Source organism: Hypanus sabinus, chromosome 2 (assembly GCF_030144855.1).
Source record: "Hypanus sabinus isolate sHypSab1 chromosome 2, sHypSab1.hap1, whole genome shotgun sequence".
NCBI classification, from domain to species: domain Eukaryota; kingdom Metazoa; phylum Chordata; class Chondrichthyes; order Myliobatiformes; family Dasyatidae; genus Hypanus; species Hypanus sabinus.
Window position 1 is genome coordinate 143,221,274 of NC_082707.1, and position 25,422 is coordinate 143,246,695.

Here is a 25,422-nt window from a genome sequence, read left to right on the forward strand (position 1 = left end):
TGTACTGTTAAGGGGTGAAAATAATAAACCTGGCATCATCTGTGTTTCTTTTTCTTGAATTAGTGGACAGTGCACGAAGTTCACTACTGGGCTATGACATTTTCAATAGATATTAGTGACAATTTGAGGGCATGGCAATTTAAAGATGAAACTGAACTAAATCTTGGCATCAATAGGAAATAGGTGTATCGATGGGTACATGGTAGAAGAACTCAATTGTTGTAAATGATACACTTAAATTGATTGAAAAGAGAATGAGAATTCAGGTTAAAATTGAAGTTCAAGCATTTGAACAAAAATGTTTTAATCGAATATTTGTTTAAATCTTTGAAGGTGTCTGGACAGTCTATTCTGACCTCAGTAAATAAGGCAAAGTTTTGATGTAACTTTATGAATTAATTTGGGGTCCATCTGGAGTATTGTGCCCAATTCTAGGCATTATTTTTAGAAAGGATGTTGAAGCTTTGGAGTCAAAATAAAGGAGATTTACTTGGGGGAAATATTGCATGAAATATATAACCAAGAGAAACATGAGTAATTTTAAGTAATGAAGAGTTTTAGAATAAAAAGCTTTGGCTATTTAAAACATTTCTATCATCTTTATTGAGAATAAATAAAGAAAATGTCTAATGTCTTAAATGTTGATAGTGAGAGCAACATATTTAAGGTAATACTCAAAACAATCCCAAATACTCAAATGCAACAGCAGTTGGAATTTAGGCTGCATGCAAATGTCATCATTCAAAACGTAACAAAGTTGTTGCGCGATGTGATGTGTGTGCGTACAGCTCTGTTGCACTAGAAATCTAGTGCAGCTAGTTAACTTTTGTGCCATTTTATTCTTGTTTCATGATCATTATGTTAGTGCTTTGCTGCTGATGCCAAAAATACTGAGCGAGACCTAAAAAGAGATGCTGTAAATCACAGCTTGAAACAAGCATTTAACTACTAAATTCATTGTGCAATTGGCAAAGAAGGGGAATCACTCACCCACCTTAGAGAAATTTGTCCCCAAATGTCAGTGGAATCCGTGGCTTAGTTTTCCCCCTTTCTTAGTGCATGTTGGTACCTGCATAGTCAGGGCGAACTATAAATCCCACTGGATAATTTTACAGTTTAAAAATCAGGGAGTAAAAGGCTTTAGCTTGTACATCTGTTTAAATATTTTATGAGAAGAAGAAATGGGAGCGGTAGCATAGCAGTTAGCATAACACTTTACAGGGCCAGTGATCCCTGATTGGGGTTCAGTTCTCATAACATATGTGTCTGTGTCTGTTTCCTCAGGCTCCTCCTGTTTCTTCCAATGTTACAAATATGTATTGGATAGGGTTAGGATTAGTAAGTTGTGGGCGTGTTATGTTGGCACTGAAAGCACGGCAATATTTGCGGGCTGCCCTTAGCAGAGCCTTGGATTGTGTTGATCATTGACACAAAAGAGACATTTCACTATATGTTGTGATGTACAAGTAAAGCTAATGTTTTAAAATAAAATCTCATCTTTAAAACGTTTTTAAAATCTTTGTTATTTTAAAATGGATTGAAATTTGAATTTATTATACTGGAAGAATATCACTGGCATATGTCGTGAAATTTGTAAAATTTGCTGCAGCAGTACAATTTGATACATGATAAATATAGAAAGAAAACTGAATACAGTGTAGGTGTGTGTATTTAGATTAGATTAGATTCAACTTTATTGTCTTTGTGCCAAGTACAGGTACAAAGCCAATGAAGTGCAGTTCACATCTAACCAGAAATGCAAAGAATAGCATTATGCAAAGAAGAGGTAAAAGAAGCTCGGAGAGAAGCTGTTTTTTTTTTAACTGATTGGGGCAAAGAGGCTAGACTGTACAGGCGTGTGACGTAACACGCCAAAGGTTTAAAAAGGAGAGGAAGTTTTCAACGGTCACTTAAATCGAAGCAAGAAGCAGAGAGGGAAGAGGTATAAGAAGCTTGGAGAGAAGCTTTTTTTTTATCTGATCGGGGCAAAGAGGCTAGACTGTGCAGGTGCATGATGTAGCATGCCAGAGGTTTAAAAGAAAGACCGCCATCATCATAGCAGCCATTGTCAGAGTGGACTGAGGCAGAATGGGACAGCTTTGGCTCAATCAGGCTTCGGCGAGAACAGGCAGAGGCGAGGTTGAACGGGGCATGACTGCGTAAGCGCATGAAGGTCGGCCTCTGAGATCAGCGGGGGAATTTTAAAAGCGAGCAGAGGCTGAATACGAGCTTCACTCCAGGTGAGGTAAGGCTGGGTAAGCTCCTTTAATTAATCTAATTAGCTTAGGAGTAGGTAATGGAGGCAGCAGTTAGGGCAGCTGAGTGCTCCGTTTGCAGTACATGGGAAGTCAGGGCGAGCACTTTTGTCCCTGATGACTATACTTGCAAAAGGTGCATCCAGCTGCAGTTCCTGACAAACCGTGTTAGGGAACTGGAGCTGGATGAACTTCGGATCATTCGGGAGGCAGAGGCAGAAGTAGACAGGAATTTCAGGGAGACAGTCACCCCTAGGAGTCAGAGACAGGTAGTTGGGTGACTGTCAGGAGAGGGAAGGGGAATAGACAGGAAAAGCAGAGCACCCCTGTGACCATTCCCATCAACCGTTTTGGTTACTGTTGGTGGGGATAACCTACCAGGGACAAGTTGCAGTGGTTGCGTCTCTGGCACTGAGATTGGACCCTCAGCTCAGAAGGGAAGGTGGGAAAAAAGGAGATCAGTAGTGATAGGGGAAGAGATCGAGAATCCCGGATGGTCCTGTTGCCTCCCTGGTGCCAAGGTCCGCGATCTTGGATCAAGTTCTCAGTATTCTCAAGAGGAAGGGTGAGCGGCCAGTGCCAAGTTAAAGGACAGGACCTCCAGGATAGCAATCTCAGGATTGCTACCAGTGCCATGTGCAGATGGGTTTAGAAATAGTAAGACAGTGCAAATCAACACGTGGCTGAAGACATGGTGCAGGAGGGAGGGCTTCAGATTTATAGATAATTGGGCAGTTTTCCAGGGAAGCTGGGACCTGTTCTGGTGGGATAGTTTACAACTGACAGACAGACATACTTTATTGATCCCGAGGGAAATTGGGTTTCGTTACAGTCGTACCAACTGAGAATAGTGTAGAAATATAGCAATATAAAACCATAAAGAATTAAATAATAATAAGTAAATTATGCCAAGTGGAAATTAGTCCAGGGCTAGCCTATTGGCTCAGGGTGTCTGACACGCTGAGGGAGAAGTTGTAAAGTTTGTTGGCTACAGGCAGGAATGACTTCTTATGACGCTCAGTGTTGCATCTCAGTGGAATGAGTCTCTGACTGAATGTACTGTTGTGCCTAACCAGTACATTATGGAGTGGATGGGAGACATTGTCCAAGATGGCTTGCAGCTTGGACAGCATCCTCTTTTCAGACACCACCATCAGAGAGTCCAGTTCCAACCCCACAACATCACTGGCCTTACGAATGAGTTTGTTGATTCTGTTGGTGTCTGCTGCCCCAATACACAACAGCAAACATGATAGCACTGGCCACCACAGACTCATAGAACATCCTCAGCGCCGTCTGGCAGATGTTAAAGGACCTCCGTCTCCTCAGGAAATAGAGACAGCTCTGACCCTTCTTGTAGACAGCCTCTGAACTGGAAGGGGACACATATTCTTGCAGGCAGGTTTGCTAGAGAGGCTCCAGTCGATTTAAACTAGATACAAGCGGGGAGAGGAACCAGAGTGTAGGAACAGATGTATGGGAGAAGGAAGAAAAAGAAGACAGTAAAGTTCTTTGTGCTGTTTGAGATAAACAGAGAGGAGGAAGTGGAGAATTTCTTAAGTGCATTTATTTTAATGCAAGGAGCATTGTAAGAAAGGTGAATGAGCTTAAAGCATGGATTGATACCTGGAAATATGATGTTGTAGCTATTAGTGAAACATGGTTGCAGGAGGGGTGTGATTGGCAACTAAATATTCCTGGATTTCGTGGCTTCAGGTGTGATAGAATTGGAAGGACAAGGGGGGGAGGTGTTGCATTGCTTGTCAGAGAAAATATTACAGCGGTGCTCTGGCAGGATAGATTAGAGGGCTCGTTTAGGGAGCCTACTTGGGTGGAATTGAGGAATGGGAAAGGTGTAGTAACACTTACAGGGGTGTATTATAGACCACCTAATGGGGAGCGAGAATTGGAGGAGCAAATTTGCAAGGAGATAGCAGATATTTGTAGTAAGCACAGAGGGTTGTGATTGCGGGACATTTTAATTTTCCACACATAGACTGGGAAACCCATACTGTAAAAGGGATGGGTGATTTGGGGTTTGTAAAATGTGTGCAGGGTAGTTTTTTGCAGCAATACATAGAGGTACCGACTAGAGAACGGGCAGCGTTGGATCTTCTGTTAGAGAATGAAATAGGTCAGGTGACGGAGATATTTGTTGGGGAGCATTTCGGGTCCAGTGATCACAATGCCATTAGTTTCAATATAATTATGGAGAAGGATAGGACTGGACCCAGGGTTGAGATTTTTGATTGGAGAAAGGCTAACTTTGAGGAGATGCGAAAGGATTTGGAAGGAGTGGATTGGGACAATTTGTTTTATGGGAAGGATGTAATAGAGAACTGGAGGTCATTTAAAGATGAAATTTTGAGGGTACAGAATCTTTATGTTCCTGTTAGGTTGAAAGGAAAGGTTAAAAGTTTGAGATCCATGGTTTTCAAGGGATATTGGAAACTTGGTTAGGAAAAAAGAGAGATATCTACAATAAATATAGGCAGCATGGAGTAAATGAGGTGCTCGAGGAATATAAAGAATGTAAGAAGAATCTTAAGAAATAAATTAGAAAACCTAAAAGAAGATATGAGGTTGCTTTAGCAAGTAAGGTGAAAATAAATCCGAAGGGTTTCTACAGTTATATTAATAGCAAAAGGATAGTGAGGGATAAAATTGGTCCCTTAGAGAATCAGAGTGGACAGCTATGTGTGGAGCCGAAAGAGATGGGGGAGATTTTGAACAATTTCTTTTTTTTTTTCGGTATTCACTAAGGAGAAGGATATTGAATTGTGTAAGGTAAGGGAAACAAATAGGGAAGTTATGGAAACTATGAAGATTAAAGAGGAAGAAGTACTGGCGCTTTTAAGAAATATAAAAGTGGATAAATCTCTGGGTCCTGATAGGATATTCCCTAGGACCTTGAGGGAATTTAGTGTAGAAATAGCAGGGGCTCTGACAGAAATATTTCAAATGTCATTAGAAATGGGGATGGTGCCAGAAGATTGGTGTATTGCTCATGTGGTTCCATTGTTTAAAAAGGGTTCTAAGAGTAAACCTAGCAATTATAGGCCTGTCAGTTTGATGTCAGTGGTGGGTAAATTAATGGAAAGTATTCTTAGAGATGGTATACATTATCTGGATAGACAGAGTCTGATTAGGAACAGTCAGCGTGGATTTGTGTGTGGAAGGTCATGTTTGACAAATCTTATTGAATTTTTTGAAGAGGTTACGAGGAAAGTTGACGAGGGTAAAGCAGTGGATGTTGTCTATATGGACTTCAGTAAGGCCTTTGACAAGGTTCCGCATGGAAGGTTAGTTAGGAAGGTTCAATCGTTAAGTATTAATTTTGAAGTAGTAAAATGGATTCAACAGTGGCTGGATGGGAGATGCCAGAGAGTAGTGGTGGATAACTGTTTGTCAGGTTGGAGGCCAGTGACTAGTGGTGTGCTTCAGGGATCTGTACTGGGTCCAATGTTGTGTGTCATTTACATTAATGATCTGGATGATGGGGTGGTAAATTGGATTGGTAAGTATGCAGATGATACTAAGGTAGGTGGCATTGTGGATAATGAAGTAGGTTTTCAAAGCTTGCAGAGAGATTTAGGCCAATTAGAAGAGTGGGCTGAACGATGGCAGGTGGAGTTGAATGCTGATAAGTGTGAGGTGCTACATTTTGGTAGGAATAATCAAAATAGGACATGCATAGTAAATGGTAGGGCATTGAAGAATACAGTAGAACAGAGTGATCTAGGAATAGTGGTGCATAGTTCCCTGAAGGTGGAATCTCATGTGGATAGGGTGGTGAAGAAAGCTTTTGGTGTGCTGGCCATTGTAAATCAGAGCATTGAGTATAGGAGTTGGGATGTAATGTTAAAATTGTACAAGGCATTGGTAAGGCCGAATTTGGAGTATTGTGTACAGTTCTGGTCACCAAATTATAGGTAAGATATCAACAAAATAGAGAGAGTACAGAGAAGATTTACTAGAATGTTACCTGGGTTTCAGCACCTAAGTTACAGGGAAAAGGTTGAAGAACAAGTTAGGTCTTTATTCTTTGGAGCATAGAAGGTTGAGGGGGGTCTTGATAGAGGTATTTAAATTTATGAGGGGGATAGATAGATTTGACGTAGATAGGCTTTTTCCATTGAGAGTAGGGGAGATTCAAACTAGAGGACATGAGTTGAGAGTTGGGGGCAAAAGTTTAAGGGTAACACAAGGGGAAATTTCTTTACTCAGAGAGTGGTAGCTGTGTGGAACGAGTTTCCAGGAGAAGTGGGAAAGGCAGGTTCGGTATTGTCATTTGAAGTAAAATTGGATAGGTATATGTTCAGGAAAGGAATGGAGGGTTATGGGCTGAGTGCAGGTCTGTGGGACTAGGTGAGAGTAAGTGTTCAGCACAGACCAAAAGGGCCGAGATGGCCTGTTTCCATGCTGTAATTGTTATATGGTTATATTTACAAAATAACTGCAAATAAAAAGTTAAGTGCTACAGCACACAAATATAAAACTACTGAGACAGTACAATATGGATGCAATACAGCTTAGTGCTATGATGCGAGGTTCAGCCGGGTCACAAACTCAGGGAAGAAGCTCTTCCTGTGCCTGCTGGTGCAGGAGCGGAGGCTCCTGTAGCACCTACTGGATAGGAGGAGAGTAAAAAGTCCATGGTAAGGGTGAGATGCATCCTTGATAATGCTTTTTGCCCTGCCCAGGCAGCATTTGTGGTGGATTTTCTCAATGGTGGGCAATTGGGTGCCAAAAATCTGCTGGGCAGTTTTCACCACATGCCGGAGCGCTTTGTGGTCTGATACGGGACAATTGCCATACCACACTGAGATGCAGGACTTCTGGTAAGATGGTGATTGTTTAGCTGCTCCGAACTTTTGCTCCGTCATTCTCCCTATCTTTGCACAATATGTCTCCATTCTTAAACCTTAGTTAGGTATTTTATTAGGTCTCTTTTACTTGCCTGCGAACACATCTATCTTATAATGTCTACCAAAAGTACTAAAACCACACTGAGATGCAGTTGGTGAGTATGCTCTCAATGGTACAGCTGTAAAAGTCTGTCAGTATCCTGGGACAAAGGTGAACTATGTTGATGCTCCGCAGGAAGTAAAGGCACTATTCTGCCTTTTTGATCAGGATAAAGGAGTTCAGGGACCAGGTGAGATCCTTGGAAAATGTGGATACCAAGGAATTTCAAGCTTGATACATGCCCCACTACAGCTCCGTTGATGTAGATGGGGATATGAGTGTGGCTGCTAGCACGCCTGAAGACTACAATGATCTGCTTGGTCTTCTGGGTGTATAAGGGCCAGGTTGTTGTCAGCACACCACGTGGCCAGGTATGTATGTGTATGTGAGTGTGTATTATATATATATTTTTGTGCATTTCATTTTGGGTATTATATGCCTAGTTAAGTGAAACTTGTTGAGTTAAATAACAATTGAAACAGACTTTAGATTAATGCTTCAACTGTTGGCACATTATGTGGCTAAGAACATCTTTCTGAGAAAGTAATGAATTATTTTAGTGATGATTCATTAGTCCTCCATCTGTGAAATGAATTAAACATCTAAATGCCAACAGGGTGCATATTGTGCTTCCGTGGCTGGTGACATGATACAATTTCTTTCTTCATGCTGATCTCATGCATCTTTGAAATTCTAGGTTTGCAGAAAATCTGCTTCTTAAATAGTGGGAAAGTGCAAATATAACCAAAGGTGAAGATGTGCTCAAAAATTAGTTCATGCAACATAAAATTTCAGTTAACAAATTTAAGAACATATCAATAAACATTTTTTTCTTGTCAGAAGGCTCAATGTCCCACAATTTTACAGAAATGCCTTAGGAAATGTTGTACCCTAGAATTAAAAACCTCTTTTTTTCTATAGGAAACTGATGATTACAGATACTTTGATCCAAAAATGCTTCGTGGCAGTGAGAGGTAGGTTCTGTACAATTCATTAAATACTTCATTTAGGTTACATTTTGAGAAGCAATTTGTAAAGTTTAAGGGAATTGTTGGATTTTGCCAGTTAAAAGAATTCTTGCAGAGGAAATTTAGGAAATAAAAGCTGCAAAGCAGTTATGTAAATGTAGTAATTTACAATATTTTGAAAATTGGCTGCTTGTATAATATGTACTTTTTCCATTTAGCAGAGTGTAATTTCAAGACTTGAAAGATTAGTAACAAAATAATAAATTATAATATCATGAAATATTTGTTCCTATTGTTAGTAAAATACATTTTTTAAAGAAAAATGCTTTGTTACCTGTGAACAAATGGTTTCCCAACACAGTAATTGAGATTAACAAAATTATTTTTGAGGCTTGATGCCATCCACTGTATCCCTGGCATAATCTATGAGCTTCTTCAACAAATCGTCATCATTCTAGTACATGGGGACTAAATTTAAATAAGTTACAAAATTAACTTATTTTATAGTGTACTTGAAATTCTTCATTCTTGGATAACAAACTAAGTGTTCATTTTGAGTGGCGGTGAGCCAAATGAATTGGCAGATGAGTAAACCATATGACGTAGTACTGAGTAAACCATTGAAAATGATTCCAAATCCAGCTGACCTTGGACAAATCAGCAGCAAGAGAACTAATAGCATCAGTGTATCTTTAAATTGATTGATAACAATAGAGAATTAATTCATTATTCCCTCTCTAACCTGCCTGCTGAAGCAGTAGTGGTTTGCACCTTTTTGGTTGTAAAGTGTCAGTAGGATGAAACTAGATAATCCACTACTTTAGCTTCCTTCAAGGAAGCAGATTCAGAAGAAGTTGTAATATTACTGACGTATTATGAAATTAGTTATTTTGCAGCAGCAGTACCGTCCAACACATTTAAAATCACTGTTAGTTAGAATAAGAATATAGATAAATTAAATAGTGCAAAATGGTGAGGTGGTGTTAATGGGTTCATGGACTGTTCAGAAATCTGATGACAGAGGGAAAGTATGTGTTCCTTAAGCACTGAGTATGCATCTTTAGACACGTGTACCTCCTCAGTCTGGAGTAATGCGAAGAAGGCATTTCCTGGATTGTGAGAGTCCTTCATGATCCACCTTCTTGAGATATCAAAATAAATATTAAATAAGTACTAAGTAGGATGTGAAAGAGATACCCAGATGGTATATTGCCTCTCAGGTGCCAGGGTCAGAGATATCTCATATCAGGTTCATAGTATTCTAATGAGGGAGAACGAGCAGCTGGAAGTTGTGGTGCATATTAGTACCAATAACCGAGGTAGGAAAACAAAAAAGGTCCTGAAAAGAGAATGTAGGGAGTTAGGAAGAAAGCTGAAAAGCAGGACCTCCAGGGTAGTAAGCTCGGGATTGCTGCCTGTGCCATTCTCCAATAAGGGTAGCAGTAGGATGATTTGGCAGATGAATGCATGGATGAGAAATTGGTAGCAGGGTGCAGATTTTCAGATTTCCGGATCCTGAATCTAGTGAATCCTACAGCAACTAATGTCCTAGTGGTCACATTTGCTAGAGCTGTCGGGGAGGGTTTAAACTAATTTGGCAAGGAGATTGGTACAGGAGTAATAGGATTGATGATGTAGCAGTTGGTATGTGTCAGCCATGATGGAATGGTGGAGCAGACCTGATTGGCCAAATGGCCTAATACTGCTCCTATGTTTTATGGTCTTGTAGTGAAAATAGTGAGGTAGTGTTCATGGGTTAGTTCTTGTCCATTCAGAAATCTGACAGTGGAAAGGAAGAAGCTTTGAGTGTGCATCGTCAAGCTCCAGTACCTCCTCCCTGATTATAGCAATAAGAAGAGGACATGTCCTGGGTGATGGGAGCTCTATCACCTCCTACAAAGTGAAACTAAGTATCGTAAGTGACAACAAACTTTCACTCCCAGATGAGCTCCATGCTTTAAACCATTAAAACTTGAAGGCACCTTCACAAACTCATATTGCCCCCTGACGACCCTGTGATTTCAGTCTCTGAGGCTGCATCCTTCAGGAGGGTAAACTTATGGAAAGCATCCAGCCCAGACAGGGTACCTGGCCAAGCACTAAATTCCTGTGCTGGTTAAATGGCTGGAGTGTTCACTAAGATCTTTAAACTTTCACTCCAGCAGTCTAAATTACCCACCTGCTTCAAGCAGGCTTCACCTGTACCAGTACCTAAGAAGAACGTGGTAAACTACCTGTGACTATCATTCAGTAACACTTAATCCACTGTGATAAAGAGCTTTGAGAGGTTGGTGATGAAAATATCAACTCACACCTGAGGAGTGACCAGGATTCACTCCAATTTGCCTACCATCACAACCGGTGAACAGATGCCATCATATTGGCTCTTGACTCAACCTTGGAACATCTGTTGTATGTATCTACATTGTCCAGGATGCTCTTCATTGATGACAGTTCAGCATTCACTACTGTCATACTCTCAAAACTGTGTTGGTACATGGCCAAGTGGTTAAGGCATTGGTCTAGTGATCTGAAGGTCACTAGTTCGAGCCTTGGCTGAGGCTGCATGTGTGTCCTTGAGCAAGGCGCTTAACCACACATTGATCTGCGACGACATCGGTGCCAAGCTGTAGGGGTCCTAATGCCCTTCCCTTGGACAACATCAGCCAAGTGGAACTTGGGCAACTGCCGGTCTTCCATTTAAAAAAAACCTTGCCCAGGCTTGTGCAATTCCAAGGCGCAAATCCATGGTCTAATGAGACTAACAGAGGCCTACCTACCTATCCACACTCAAAATTAATCAGTAATCTGCAAGACCTGGGCATCTGTACCTCCTTGTACAACTGGATCCTTAATTTTCTCACTTGCAGACCCCAATCAATTCGGATTGACAACGTCTCCTCCACAATCACCATCAGCACAGATGCACCGCAAATATGTGTGCTTAGCCCCCTACCCACTTCATACTTATGACGGCAAGACAAAGCACAGCTCCAATGCCATATTTAAGTTTGCTGATGACACCACTGTTGTTGGCCAAGTGAAAGGTGCTGAGGAAAGACATGGAAAATCTGGCAGAATGATGCCGTAGCAACAACCTCACACTCAATGTCAGCAAGACCAAGGAGCTGATTATTGACTGCGAGGGGCAAGAGTCCTTAAACCAGTCCTTGGGGTATCAGAGATGGAGGGGGTCATCAACTTTAAATTCCTCTGTGTTAATCATTTCAGAGGATCTGACCTGGATCCAGCATGTAAGTGCTGGTCACAAAGAAAATATGGCAGCGCCTGTACTTTCTTTGAAGTTTGTGAAGATTCAGCATGACATTTAAAATTTGACAAACTTAGATAGATGCACAATGGAAAGTTACATCATGGCCTGGCATGGAAACAATGTCCTTGCATGGATGAGCCTACAAAGAGTAGTGGATACGGCGCATTCCATCACAGCTAAACCCTTCCTGACCACTGAACACATCTACATGGAATGCTGTCGTAGGAAAGCAGTGTCCATCATCAAAGACCCCCAACATCGAGGCCAAGCTCTCCTCTCAATGCTGTCATCAGGAAGGAGGTACAGGAGCCTCAGAACCAACACCACCAGGTTCAGGAACAGTTATTTGCCTTCAACCATCAGGATCTTGAACCTGAGGAGATAACCAGTCACCCCAACACTGAACTGTTCTCACAACCTATGGACTCACTTTCAAGATCCCTTCATCTTTTGTTCATCTATTGCTTATTTATTTATTTATTTATTTATTTATTCCTTTTTTTTTCTTTTTTTATTTGTTGTTTGTACATTGGTTGTTCATCTTGTGTGCGATCTCTCATTGATTCTATTGTGGTTCTTTGCATTTACTGTGATTGCCCTCAAGAAATTTAATCTCAGGGTTGTATATGGTGACATATACAGTAGTGTTTCAATAATAAATTTACTTTGAACAATAATGATGGATGTTGCCTTTTTGAAGCATCGCCTTTTGAAGATGTCCTCAATGCTGAGGAGGCTAGTGTCTATAATGAAGCTAGCTGAGTTTGCACCCTTCTGCAGCTTTTCCTACGCAGTCATACCAGATGGTGAGCTAGCCAGTTTGAACGTACATCTGAAGAATTTTGCTCAAGTCTTTGGTGACATACCAAATTTCCGCAAACTCCTAATGAAATATGACCCCTGATATGCCTTCTTGAAATTGCCCATTCCTTCTAGTGCAGATCCCCTGAATAGTACTGGTCTGTGTTAACCTTGACTTCTCCTTCCTGAAGTCCTCAATCAATTCCTTGGTTTTAATGACTTTGAGTGCAAGGTTGTTACTCATCCATCCAATCTAGCTCACTACTTTTCACCTCCTCATTACCATTTGAGCTTCTGCCAACAGCAGTTGTGTCATCAGCAAATTTATAGATGGTGTTTTTAACTGTAACACTCGCTTCGCCTAGCGACTTAATATCGGGGGTAACAACCCCCTGCCCAGCCAAACTTAAAAGATCTCGTTTGGGTGGATGTTGTGCGATGTGTAACCTGTTACAAATCAGTACCCCGAAATAACAAACAGTACACAATACGCAATTAAACTATTAAGTTTTATAACTCTTACTTTGACTATATGGTTAGTAGGGAAAAAAAATATAAAAGAAAAAGGGCCCAAATCATATTAAACAGTCTGTGCACAAAGTTGGAGGTCGCTCAGCAGTCCTTCTTCCACCATCAGTCTCCTCCGAGCGTCACCAACCTTCAGACCCCCGTTCCAAGTCCACCCCATCCAGCGGTCTATCAGATCTCTCCATTCACGTCTTCTCTCTTCATCGCTCTCTCTCTCTCCCTCTGGCAAAAGCACACAAAATCAACTGCTTCCAGAAGCACAAGACAGGGCAACAAAATCCTGATTGGCTGACATGCATCCACAGTCCTGTTATCTCCAGCCATAACCCAAACATTGCTGCTACAGAGAAACGGTTACTTCAGCAGTGAACGTTACAAACAACCATTACATTAGCAGTGAACCCTTACAGCGCGTTACATAACAATACCTTGCCTCAGAGTCGTGGTTGTAGAGAGAGTAGATCAGTGGGCTAAGCAGCATGTTTGGTGTTGATTCAGTGAGGAGAAGATGTTGCGTCTGAATCGCACTGATTGTAGTTTCCCATGAGGAAGTCCATGATCCAGGTGCAGAGCAGTACAACAGCCCAGGTTTTGAAGCTTGTCAATTAGTACAGAGGAGATAATGATGTTGAACACTGAGTCATAATCAATAGTCATCAGCCTGAAGTAGGTATTGCTGTAGTCCAAGATGTCCAAGACTGAGTGGAGAGCCAGTGAAATTCCATCCGTGTAGACCTATTGCAGCGGTTGATAAATTGCAGTGACGGGTATTTCAGGAAAATGCTAAAGACCTGTGGGTTATTGCTTTGTAGGCAATTCTTCAGATTGAGACTTATTTACCTCCAATCTAGCTTGGTATGTTCTAAGGTATGACTAGCCACTCAGTCATGGTTATGAGAGAGTAGAGCAGTAGGGCCAATGAGGGCCAATATGGAAAGTGTACACAGTTTCACTCTCAGGCAAGTGGTGATTATTAATTCAGTCAGGTGGGCAGTTTGTGAGATGTCCTTCTCTGCTGGACATATGGCTTCAGTGTTTTCAATATCACTCCCGATATTGTTCTACATTTTGAGTAGTCATGAGCCAGAAAGTCCCAGGAGTTGGTGGGAATTTCAGTTTGCCTCAGAGATGCTGTAATCCACAAAAGAGGTGTCTGACAGTGGCATCTAGTGAGAGGACTCCCTGCTGTCTGTCGCAAGGTCATGTTTAGGATCGTAGAAACATTGATCCTCCTCAACTTCCACCTCCCATTGACCAAGGAGCTGCTCCTTAAATCACAGTATAAATTCCATCTATTCAGCGGTACAGGAGACATAATCATCACTGCCTGACAAGTCCAAGAAAAATCAGGGAACAGTATCAGCCATTCTAAGTAGCTTTTTTTTTAACTTGCTAAAGCTATTCACAGAAATTAATCTCAGTCTTATTTGAGATCATTTCCAAATATGAATAATCACTGTTTTTTGGAGCATGGTACAAACATAGTACAAAACACAGAGAAATTAAGATAATAGCCCAGTGATCTCAAAGATCCATAATAACTAATGGTTATAAAACATTTTAAATAATATGCTGATTTAAAATTCTTGAGCATACATCACACATCAAAAATGAAATAATGCACCAAAAAAATCGCAATTTTTAGAATTATGCCTCATGAAAATTTTAAAAATGCATTAGAAGAAGCAGATTTATATTTTCAAGCTCTTTTTGTATGAGCTTAAATATTGATGATCATATTTGAAATATTTTTAATATATTAAATCCATCATCCTTCAACTGTTCTAAAGTGAGAACACAGAATGGGGCTAAATGAGTTTAGTGATTATTAAATTCATAAAACACATCAGTTACAGTGTAGTTGCTTTATTTTGGTCATTGGCAAATCAGTTTCAATATAAAATGTGCATCCATCCTAATTCTGGAACAGATTATGAGCACCATCTTTTGCATTGCATAATATACGCATGAATAGGTGGATTTAGAAAATCAAGTGTCAATTACAGTTACGTTTATCAAACTAAATTTGGAAATGCACTTAAATTTTAACCTTTATTTGGATGATGTACAGATTGTCTGAACATCCTAAAATTGAGGGAAAAATTAATGCATTTCATGGAGCTTCTGAACATTGGACTACCTAAATATACATCAATTTATGAATAACATTTCTGAATTATGAAATAAGAGCTTAATTTTTGCCACTCATTAAGTAAGAAACAAATATATCTCCATGAAATAGATTTTGTTGCTTTATCGCTCCTGATTATGCTTGAATCAACCATCATCTGTTAGTTTTACAGTCAATAAATCCACAGAAGATAGAGATGAAGCTTCATTTTAATCTAATATATTAGATTAGAATACATCTTCAGAGTAATTGTTTTCCATTGATGTGTAGGTATTGCAGTTAGCTGTATAGCTTTTCAGTCAATAACTTTGTATGATCTGCACTTGCTTTGCAGCTCTGTTCCAAGAAACAAAAACCCATTCCAAGAGGTAAGTTCTCATAGTTTGGAAGCATTCAACTACTTTTGCAGATCATCTTAATGAAATCTGACACAAATACTGAGGATATCCAGATAGTTGCAACTGCTACTGGGACCACATTGAAAATATTAAATTTGGACTTGCAAGTGGAAAGTCATATCCAATGATGAATTTAGTGAAATGACATTTGTAGCTACAAAGAAATATAGTTGGGATATATTCATGTGTCTAAAATAAATCAATAAGTAACATATGTATTTTTTCTGCTGTCATTAAGTGCTGACTAAATGTTTCAAAACACAGCTGGTTATGTTTATTTTATTCTCATATTTATTGTTGATTAAGTCTATGAAGGCTCTCAGTCATCCAGATCATTGCATATCAAGCAGTAGTAAATCAAGGCAGCTGGACTTGCTGTGTTGCTTGTCTAGAAGATATTCTGCCACTCATCCAAGAGGCTTCTTCAGTTCTAATCCATGGTAGGCTTATAAAGTCTGTGAGTTGTACAAAGGTAGAGCAGTTACGTGAGGGTCGTTAAAAGTCGTAAAGGTAATGAGAGGGGTATTAGTCTTTGCATGAATGGAGCTGTGAACTGTTGTGGAGATGCTGGGGTAAAGATGTTAGGACGACATTATAAGTAGCTGATAGGTGGTGTCATACCCTATCCCCTCTGTTTAGGGATGGGTTTTCCAATTTGACAAAGATGGCCTCTTTAACCCCTCTTTCAAACTATCTATCCAAAATGTGCATATTGTTATCATCAAAGGAATGTCCTTTGTCTTTGAGTCTTAACCTAAGGTGTTAGCCCTCCTACGTTGGGCTATCCATTTATGAAGTGGTTGCTTTGTCTTGCCGATGTACAGTTCTCATTGCACTGGATAGCATATACAATATTGCTCTGTTTATGTTTGTGTGTAGGATACTTGGGGTGGACGAGTTTCTGTCTGAGTGTGTTTGTAGGTTTGAAAAACACAGGGATTGGGTGTTTGTTGAAAATTCTTCCAAGTTTCTCTGAAACTCCAGCTACATATGGGATGACTATGTTTTTCTGTCTGCTTTGCTCCTTACCTCTGTCTGTTAGGCTGATGTCCCTTCTGTTTTTCTGTTGCTATCTTGAAGGACCACTCAGGGTAGCCACAAGCTTTCAAGGCTTCTCTCAAGTACTTTACTTGTGTTTCTTGTCTTCCGTCGTAATGTTGGCAGGCACATTCTCAGCATGCTGATGCAGTGTTCTCATAACCCCCAACTTGTGTTCTAATGGGTGATGAGAGTCAAACTGTAGGTATTGATCTCTGTGGGTTGGCTTTCTGTAAACAATATCTAGATGTCCATTTTCTTTTATAAGTACTGTACAGCCTTAAAAAGGGCCAATCTTGTAAATTCGATGTTATTATCCACCGAGTTGATGTATTCTGTGAAGGCTTGCACCTCATAGATTTTGATCTTTGACCCAAGTGTTATCCACCTACCTGAATCAATGACTCTGGGATCTTCTACAGAAGACCTGTATATCAGCGAGACAAAACAACCATTTCACAAATGGATGGCCCATCATAGGAGGACATCCTTTAAAAAATGCAGAGTTTATAAATTGGGAAACTACCCACAATGGATTAGAACTGAAGAAGCCTCTTGGATGAATAGCAAATCACCTTCTAGACCAACGCAGCAAGTCCAGTTGCCTTGATTTACTGCTGCTTGATATTGTTGATTCAGTTTGCATTGGAGCCCAGTTGTCTCAATCTGTGAATGTATTAACTTTAAGGTGTTTTTTTTCTGAAGTAATCTCTAATTTTATCTGACCTCAAATATCTAGCATCACAATAGAACCCCAGTTTCTTCAGCAATGTTTTTTGATGCGATTATTTTGCTCTTATTTTTCTGAGGAGGTGATTAGCCAATGTTTTCCAATAGTTTTGTTCTGATTTATATGTAACTTAGAAAGGCCATTCCATCTGTTTAATTCTCCTGACAGCAACAAAGTATATCCAGCAAAGTGCAGCTTCAGTATGAACATTTCAATACAATAATATTCACAACAGTAGTTGAATTATTATCAATCTGCCTGCTATCCAGATGTCCTGCAGTGGTCCTTTACACTCACAATATGGCATGATGGAGGCACACAAACTGGTCACTCTCAACATCCCTGACCAATCCCATGAAGTGAAGTGGGCTGAGAGCAGCTTCCAGGCAACGTGTTCTGAGGCCTTGCTCTAGAATGCCTGAGAGATTTTGCCAATTTTCCAACTGCAAATTCTTCTAAAAATCATTTGTATATATTTAATAAAATGAACTAATATTCAAAATATTTAAATAAGTAAATACATTAAAGTTAAATGCATCAAGAACTTTACTGTTTTTTCAAAAGTTCAAAGTAAACTTACTATCAATGCTTATATATGTCACCATATACAGCCTTAAGATTCATTTTCTTGTCGGCATTCAGAGTAAATAGGAAAAAAAACTCAATAGGAATCAATGAAAAACTGCACACAACAGAGATGGACGACCGATGTGCAAGAGACAACACACTGTGCAAATACAAAAAGAAAAGATAAATAGATAAGCAATAAATATTGAGAACATGAGTTTTACAGTCCTTAAGAGTGACTTCATAGGTTGTGGACTCAGTTCACTGTTGGGGTGACTGAAGTTATTCCCTCTAGTTCAAGAACCTGATGGTTGAGGGGTAATAGCTGTCCCTGAACCTGGTGGTGTGGCACTTGAAGCTCCTGTACCTCCTTCTTGAAGACAGTAGTAAGAAGAGAGCATGGCCTGGATGGTGGGTGTCCTTGATGATGGATGCGGCTTTCCTGCTACAGTGTTCCTTGTAAATGTGCTCAATGTGGAAAAGAGTTTAGCTGTGATGGATTAACCTGTGTCCACTACTTTTTGTAGCCTTTTTTGTTCAAGGGCATTGGTATTTCCATACCAGGCCATGATGCAACCAGTCAGTATACTCTCCACCACACATCTATAGAAGTTTGTCAAATTTTAGATGACATGCCAAATGCGCGCAAACTTCGAAGAAAGTGGAGGTGCTGCTATGCCTTTTTTCTAATGGCATTTACATGCTGGACTCAGAACTGATCCTCTGAAATGATAACCATACCATCACAGACTCCACTCAAATGAATGAGGTTTGCCCCATTCTGTTATAAATGTGAAAGCTGGATGTGCTGTGATGCTTGCCCCTGTCTTCAGCATATCGAGTTGTACTTGAGATTGAATAGCAGAATGGACAGTCAGATACCTCCCATCTGATCCACAACTTCTATTGAGCTTCTGCCTCTCACTGGCACTCATGAGTCATATACTCTGAGTGGCCACTTTACTAGGTACACCTGTACACCTGGTTAATGTAAATATCTAATTGGTTAATCTCAATGCATAGAAGCTTGCAGACATTGTCAAGAAGTTTAGTTGTTGTTCAAACCAAACACCAGAATGGGCAAGAAATGTGATCCAAGTGGCTGACTCTGGAATGATTGGTGGCAGGCAAGGTGGTTTGAGTATTACAGAAACTGCTGATATCTTGGGGTGTTCATGTATAATAGTCTCTAGAGTTTACAGAGAATGATGTTATAAACAAAAGACATCCAGTGAGAGACAGTTCAGTGATTGTAAACACCTTGTTAATGAGAGAAATCAGGGGAGAATGGCCAGACTGGTTCAAGCTGACAGGAAGGTGACAGCAACACAAATACCATGTGTTGCAACAGTGGTGTGTGGAAGAACATTCTAAATGCACAAAATGTCAAACCTTGAAGTAGATGGGCTACAGTAGCAGAAGACCATGAACATACATTCAGTGGACACTTTATTTTGTGCGGGAGGTACCTAATATAATGGAAACATGACTTTGAAGGAGGCTGATCAGTCCTTCAAAACAATGCTGGCACTCACAGCCAACCTATTAATTCCACTTTCCCGGTAGCCTCCTTTCTGTAACATGCCCCTCAACTCCTCCCTGATTTTCCTACCACAGCCTACATCAGGTAATCTGTTTATGGTCGTTCGTTAGTCCTACTAACCAACAGATTTTTGGAATGTAGGTGAGGGCCTGAGCACCCAGGAGAACTGTGCTACCAAGTACAAGATATGTGGAAACTCGAATGGCTAATTTGACCCAGTGCACAGTATTTATATAGATCCCTAAAGTTAGATAAATGGACTTCAGAAAGTTCAGCAAAGACTTTTCTGAAGTAGTGCAAATAATTGAATTTGTTTAAGTTATTTGGGCGCCATGGTACTGTAGTGGCTCATGCAATGTTATTAAAGCATGAGACATCAGAATTCAATTCCAGCATTCCCTGTAACCAAGTTTGTACGTCCCTTCGTGTGTGTGTGTGTGTGTGTTTGCGCACGCGTGCGCGCACGTTTCCTACGGTGCTTCAGTTTCCTTCCACAGTCAAAAGACAGTATAGTTGGGAGGTTAAGATAGATACTTTATTGATCCCAATGGAAATTACAGTGTCACAGTAGCATTACAAGTGCATAAATATACAAATATTAGAAGAGAAGTAAGAAAGAATAAATAATAAGTTACCTCAAATAATCTAACAGGAGAAGGTCGTCACTTCCCTGGCTGTAGGTTGACTCATCATAAAGCGTAATGGCCGAGGGAAAGAATGACCTCATATAGTGCTCTTTGGAGCAGCGCAGTTATCTTAGTCTATTACTGAAAGTGCTCCTCTTTTCAGCTAAGGTGGCATGCAGAGAATGAGAAACATTGTCCAGAATTGCTAGCATTTTCCAGAGGGTCCTTTGTTCTACCACAGCCTCCTGTTGGCATCTCCTGTGTTGATACCATTGCCCCAGCACACCACCACATAGAAGATTGTACTGGCAACAACATGTGAAGGAGAGACCTGCATACTCCAAAGGAATTCAGTCTCCTCAGAAAGTAGAGGCATCTCCGATCCTTGTACACTGCCTCTGTGGTGCTCCACTCAAGTCTGTCATCCAGGGACTTGTACTGTAGGTCCACATCACATCCACATCCTCACCATTATTAGTAATAGGGAGAAGTGCAGGCTTAGTCTTCCTAAAATCCATCACCATCTCCTTTGTCTTACTGATGCTGAGCTGCAATTGGTTCAGCTCGCACTATTTGACAAAGTCCTCCACCAGGGCCCTCTATTCATCCTCCCATCCTCCTTTTATACACCCAACCATTACTGAGTCAGCAGAGAATTTTTGCAGATGTCATGACTTGGTGTTGTTTCTGAAGTCCAAGGGTATATAGGGTAAACAGGAAGGGAGCCAATACAGTTCCCTATGGGGCCCCAGTGCTGCTTCGCACTGTGTCTGACCCACAGCTCTGAAGCTGCTCAAACTGTCGTCTGCCAGTCAGGTAGTTCATTATATAGAATATAATGGAGGTGCCAACCTGCGTTGATTGGAGCTTCTCCCCCAGCATTGAGGTCTGTAGGGTATTGAAGGCATTTGAGAAATCAAAAACTACAATCCTGGCTGTTTATCCAAATGGGAGTAGGCTCTGTTCAGCAGGTAGATGAAAGCAACATAGATTCCAATGTGTAGGCAAACTGCAGGTGATTGAGGGCTGATCTGAGCAGGGGTCGGAGGTGAGCCAGGACCAACCTCTCTAGGGTCTTCATGATGTTTGAGGTCAGGGCCACTGGACAGTAGTCATTCAAGACTTTTGGTTGGCCCTCCTTGAGTACTGGGACCACACATGGTTAATTAGTCATTGTAAATTGTCCTATGATTAGGCTAGGGTTAAATCGGTGGATTGCTGAGCAGTGTGGTCTGAAGTGCCTGTTCCGTGCTGTATCTGTGAATAAAATAAATTACAATATTTAGATGAAAAACCTTCATAAATGAGGGGGAAATAGTTTAATATCAATCTTGCACTGCAGTTAAACCAAAAACTTTATAGAAATTTAATACTTGTGTCCTATGCTTTAAGAAGTTTTTAATTCCATCCATTGTGCTTTCTCTGATGTCATTAATTCTCTTCCCTGTTTATCTGATGTAAATTTTCTGTTCTTTGTGCATTGTGCTGTAAGAAGGTTATAAATAAGCAGATTAGAGGAAATAATTCCAGCAACACAGCTAGTTCATCTTCCCATCTTTAATTTTCTACAGAAAATATGTGGTTTTTTAATTTAATTTTAGTATGACTGTAGGCTTACAAACTATTGTCTTTAAAGTAGTTACGCAATGATAATGCCACCAAGATGACAGCTTCAGTCACTTACATTCCCTTTGTCAACAATTCTTAATGCTTAAGCACCTCTAGAATTGAATTCTTACTAATTTCCTATTGTGTCCTAGGTCCAAGTTTTGAATTCTGATGTCTGCAATTGTCAAATCTTTTACAGATTTTCCTGAACCTGTATTCATTTTCATGTCCCATCCCCAATATTGTTTATCTCCTTATGCCAGTGATTAAAATGAGTGCTTCGAAGCTGCACATGATGAAATCCATTGAATTTCAGAATACCAGAATGAAATAGTAAATAGTTTGTAATATTTGATCAGTTGGATTATGTGTGATAACTATAGAGCTGCAAGGAGCTTTCAACACTTGAAAATTTATTCACTCTTTGAATCATCTCAAGCCAAGGCTGCCAGAGATGAATGAAAGAATTGTGATAGAAACTTTTGAAGGAGAGGGACTTCCAGAAATAGCTTATGAAGGTTTAAAAGGCTAACAAGGGATACCTGGGGAAATCAGTTCCACGTATTGTGAGTTCCTGTGACTATAGTAATGAGATCAAAGTATGCAGATACAGTATTGCCAATTCTTAGTAGGTTGTGTTGGTGCTGAATAGAATCTCAGACTTAAGACTCAGCTCAAAGCAAAATACAATACTGCATTTCAGCCCTGATCAGTGTGAGATCAATGAGAAATTGGTAGTAAGAACCATTGTTTTGCTAAACCTGGTCATGTTCTACCTCAGCCCTGAATGAATATCAGATTTGCAATCTAACATTTTAAAGGGACAGTAAAGGGCAACAATGAAGATGTAGTTGTGATAATGCATATGGATTGTATGACAGTACTATTGAAAGGGAAACTAATATGAAGCAGAGCGGGTCAAAAATGAATGTCTGTGGAACTTGGAAAGTTGGATGCTGGAAATAACCAAGCTGCATTGGAATTTCAGGCAATCCTGGAGAAACAAATCAGTGGATAAAGTATACTATAGTCAGAAATCTGATTGTTTCAAAATGTCTGAGAGCCACAGTAAAGCTTATCCCTCTTTAGGACATTGAGTTGATGAAAAAAAGCAGACTTGCATTTTAACCCTTGGATCAAAATAAAATATTGGAGGTATGTTTAAGATTTTCCTGCTGCTTCCCAATGTTTCCCAATATTTGAACTGTTGTGACAAACTCAAGCACTAGTTGGACATGAGGGATGTTCACTGTTACCTACTCTTTTGTTTTTGGTCTGTTGATAAATTGACAAAGTTTCACCTATAGCTTTCATGTCCACCAGGCTTGTGTTAATGCACGCTACAGGGAAATAGACATGAACTAAAGAAAGTTAATAAATTGGCCTGGGTCATCCTTGACTTGATCCACTGCAAAGATTTGTCACCCATGCTGTCTGTTCACCTGCACATTTTTTTTAGGATGTAGAGGACTAGACGAACTGACCCATCACACACCTATCAAGGGACAGTATCCTCAGTGTAACTCTTGAAAATGCTCACAGCGGTTCCGGTGACGTCATCGTCAAGAATGGCAGCTTAAGTCACTAGCTCCTCCGGAAAAATACGTATTAAGCTCCATTAACAAATCAAATATAGTATTTGTCGACAGTATTTGAACTGATAAGAAGGGCAAGAATGGGGCAAAGGAATGGAAATTAAAAAATTGACACTGCGGAGCCTGTGGACGAGAGAAGTGCAGTGAGCGGCTCGCCTACCCGACTGCGTGCTAGCGAGGCTGACGATGAACCTCGTTCAGGCGAAGCGGCGAATATGATCAAAATTTTGAAAGAGATAAGAGAGTTCTAGAAAGATATAAAACAGCAGCTACATGATATTAAGTCAGAGCTCGCCAACGTCAATCAAAAAAATAGCAGTGGCAGAGACTCGAATTGAAAAGGTGGGACTTCACATTCAAAACGTGGAACGGGTACTAAGTAAGACGATAAAAAATATTAAATCAACAAGAAGGTAAACTTCTTGACCTGGAGGGAAGATCACGGCGGAAAATAATCAGAATATACAACGTTCCTGAAGGAGCGGAGGGCTTGTCTGTGACAGAGTTTGTCGGAAAGTTGCTGCAGGACACGCTGGACCTTCCCTCGACTATGGAGCTGGAAATTGAGAGAGCGTATCGTGTGATCATCCTGAAGCCTACCTGAGATAGAGCAGATAAGCCACGCACAATAATAATTAAATTCCTTCGATACAGTACCAAGGCGGAGATTCTACGAAGGACCTGGGGTAAAAAGGTGTTTTTAGACAATAAATTAATATATTTCAACCGAGATTACTCCCCCCCCCCCCCCGTGGTCCTACAGAAACGTAAAGAATACTCTGAAGTAAAGCGAATACTGAAACAAGAAAGGATTAGATTTCAAACTCCATACCATGCTAAACTTCGAGTGTTTTGTCAAGATGGGATCCAACTGTATCAGACAGTGGAAGAGGCGACTACAGACATGAAGGCCAGAGGGTTGCCCGTCAGCATGATCAAACCGAGGGAAAGCCTGGCAGAGGAATTATCCCACTCCGCTTGGAAATAGTGCGAGAATCAAGAAGGCAGGAGACGGGAGGAGGCCGAGAGAAGTATATCAGGAAGAGACCGGGAGTTTTCCAAAGACAGCCCTCACACCCTCCAGAAGAGCCATAAGGTTTGGCTAACTTTAAAAATGTTGAGAAGCTAAATGGGAGCAAAAGTAGATGGTAATATACCTATTTTGAGAAATACTTATTATAATGTGGATTTTATATTACTTAGTCGTTATTCTGTATTCGCTCACTTACTCCTTTTTCTCCACCAAAATGAGAATATATATGTGTGTGTGTGTGTGTGTGTGTATATATGTGTGTGTGTGTGTATATATATACATACACACCTTGGAATCACACATTCATTGCCATTTTTGTTATTATTTGTGTTTCTTGGTTCTTATTTGTTCAGAGAGTAGATCGATTAAGTTCTGCTAATTCCAATGATACATTGACACATAAATACAGATGGCTAAGGACAAAGTAAAATTCATTTCTTTTAATGTCGATGGGCTATTAAAATCCAATCAAACGTAATAGAATAGGGCAACCAACATACTCTTTACCAAAATTGATGCAATCCTTTGAACAATATGGTCAATTATCAGGATACAAGATCAACATAGATAAAACCCAATTACTTTCAAGTTACTACAGCCCACCAAGAGAAATTGAAAGTAGATATCCCTGGGCATGGCAAACAGGATTTTTCAAATATATGGGCATCATTATGCCAAAAGATTTGGCTAAATTATCAGAATGTAATTATCAGCCTTTATATAAAAAAAAATCAAGGAAGATATGGTGAGATGGAACCAAATTCCTTTTTTCAGTCTCTCTTCAAGGATTGAGTCTGTTAAAATGAATATACTGCCCAGACTGTTATATCTCTTTCAGATCCTACCAATAGAGATTAATCAAAATCAATTCAATGAATGGAACAAGATGTTATCAAGGTATATTTGTCAGGGTAAAAGGCCTAGAGTTCGTCTCAAAACTTTGCAATTAGCAAAGGAAAAGGGGGGATGGGGCCTATCTTCTCTTAGAGATTATTATTTTGCAGCACAGTTGAGAGCTGTGATATGTTGGTGCAACCCATCATATGACGCTCAATGGAAAAACATTGAGGAGCTGGTACTTCCCATCCCCATACAAGCAAATTTGGCTGACAACAACCTGCAAAGGTACATAAATACTATTGAGAACCGATGGGTGAAATTGACTCTCAAAATATGGAAAACTACTATAAAAGAATATAATCTACAGGGAGATACTGCAATTCTTAAATGGTGTGCATGTAACTCGGATTTTACACCGAATAAATTGGATGCTAGATTTAAGGACTGGACAGCTAAAGGAATTACTGTTCTTTGCAACATAATGAAAGCAGGAACACTGTTCAGTGTTGAAATGCTTAA

At 40.1% G+C, this 25,422-nt stretch overlaps 1 protein-coding gene across 3 annotated transcripts in view; it reads left to right on the forward strand.

Moving 5' to 3' along the window:
- The window catches only part of scfd1 (sec1 family domain containing 1), a 156,155-nt gene that overhangs the window by 117,413 nt on the left and 13,320 nt on the right, over positions 1 to 25,422 (forward strand). For all 3 annotated transcript variants that reach the window (XM_059956112.1, XM_059956122.1, XM_059956130.1), the window contains 2 exons: positions 8,145 to 8,197; positions 15,260 to 15,293. In XM_059956112.1, the coding sequence (XP_059812095.1) occupies positions 8,145 to 8,197; positions 15,260 to 15,293 (87 nt within the window). The remainder of the gene's footprint in view (positions 1 to 8,144; positions 8,198 to 15,259; positions 15,294 to 25,422) is intronic.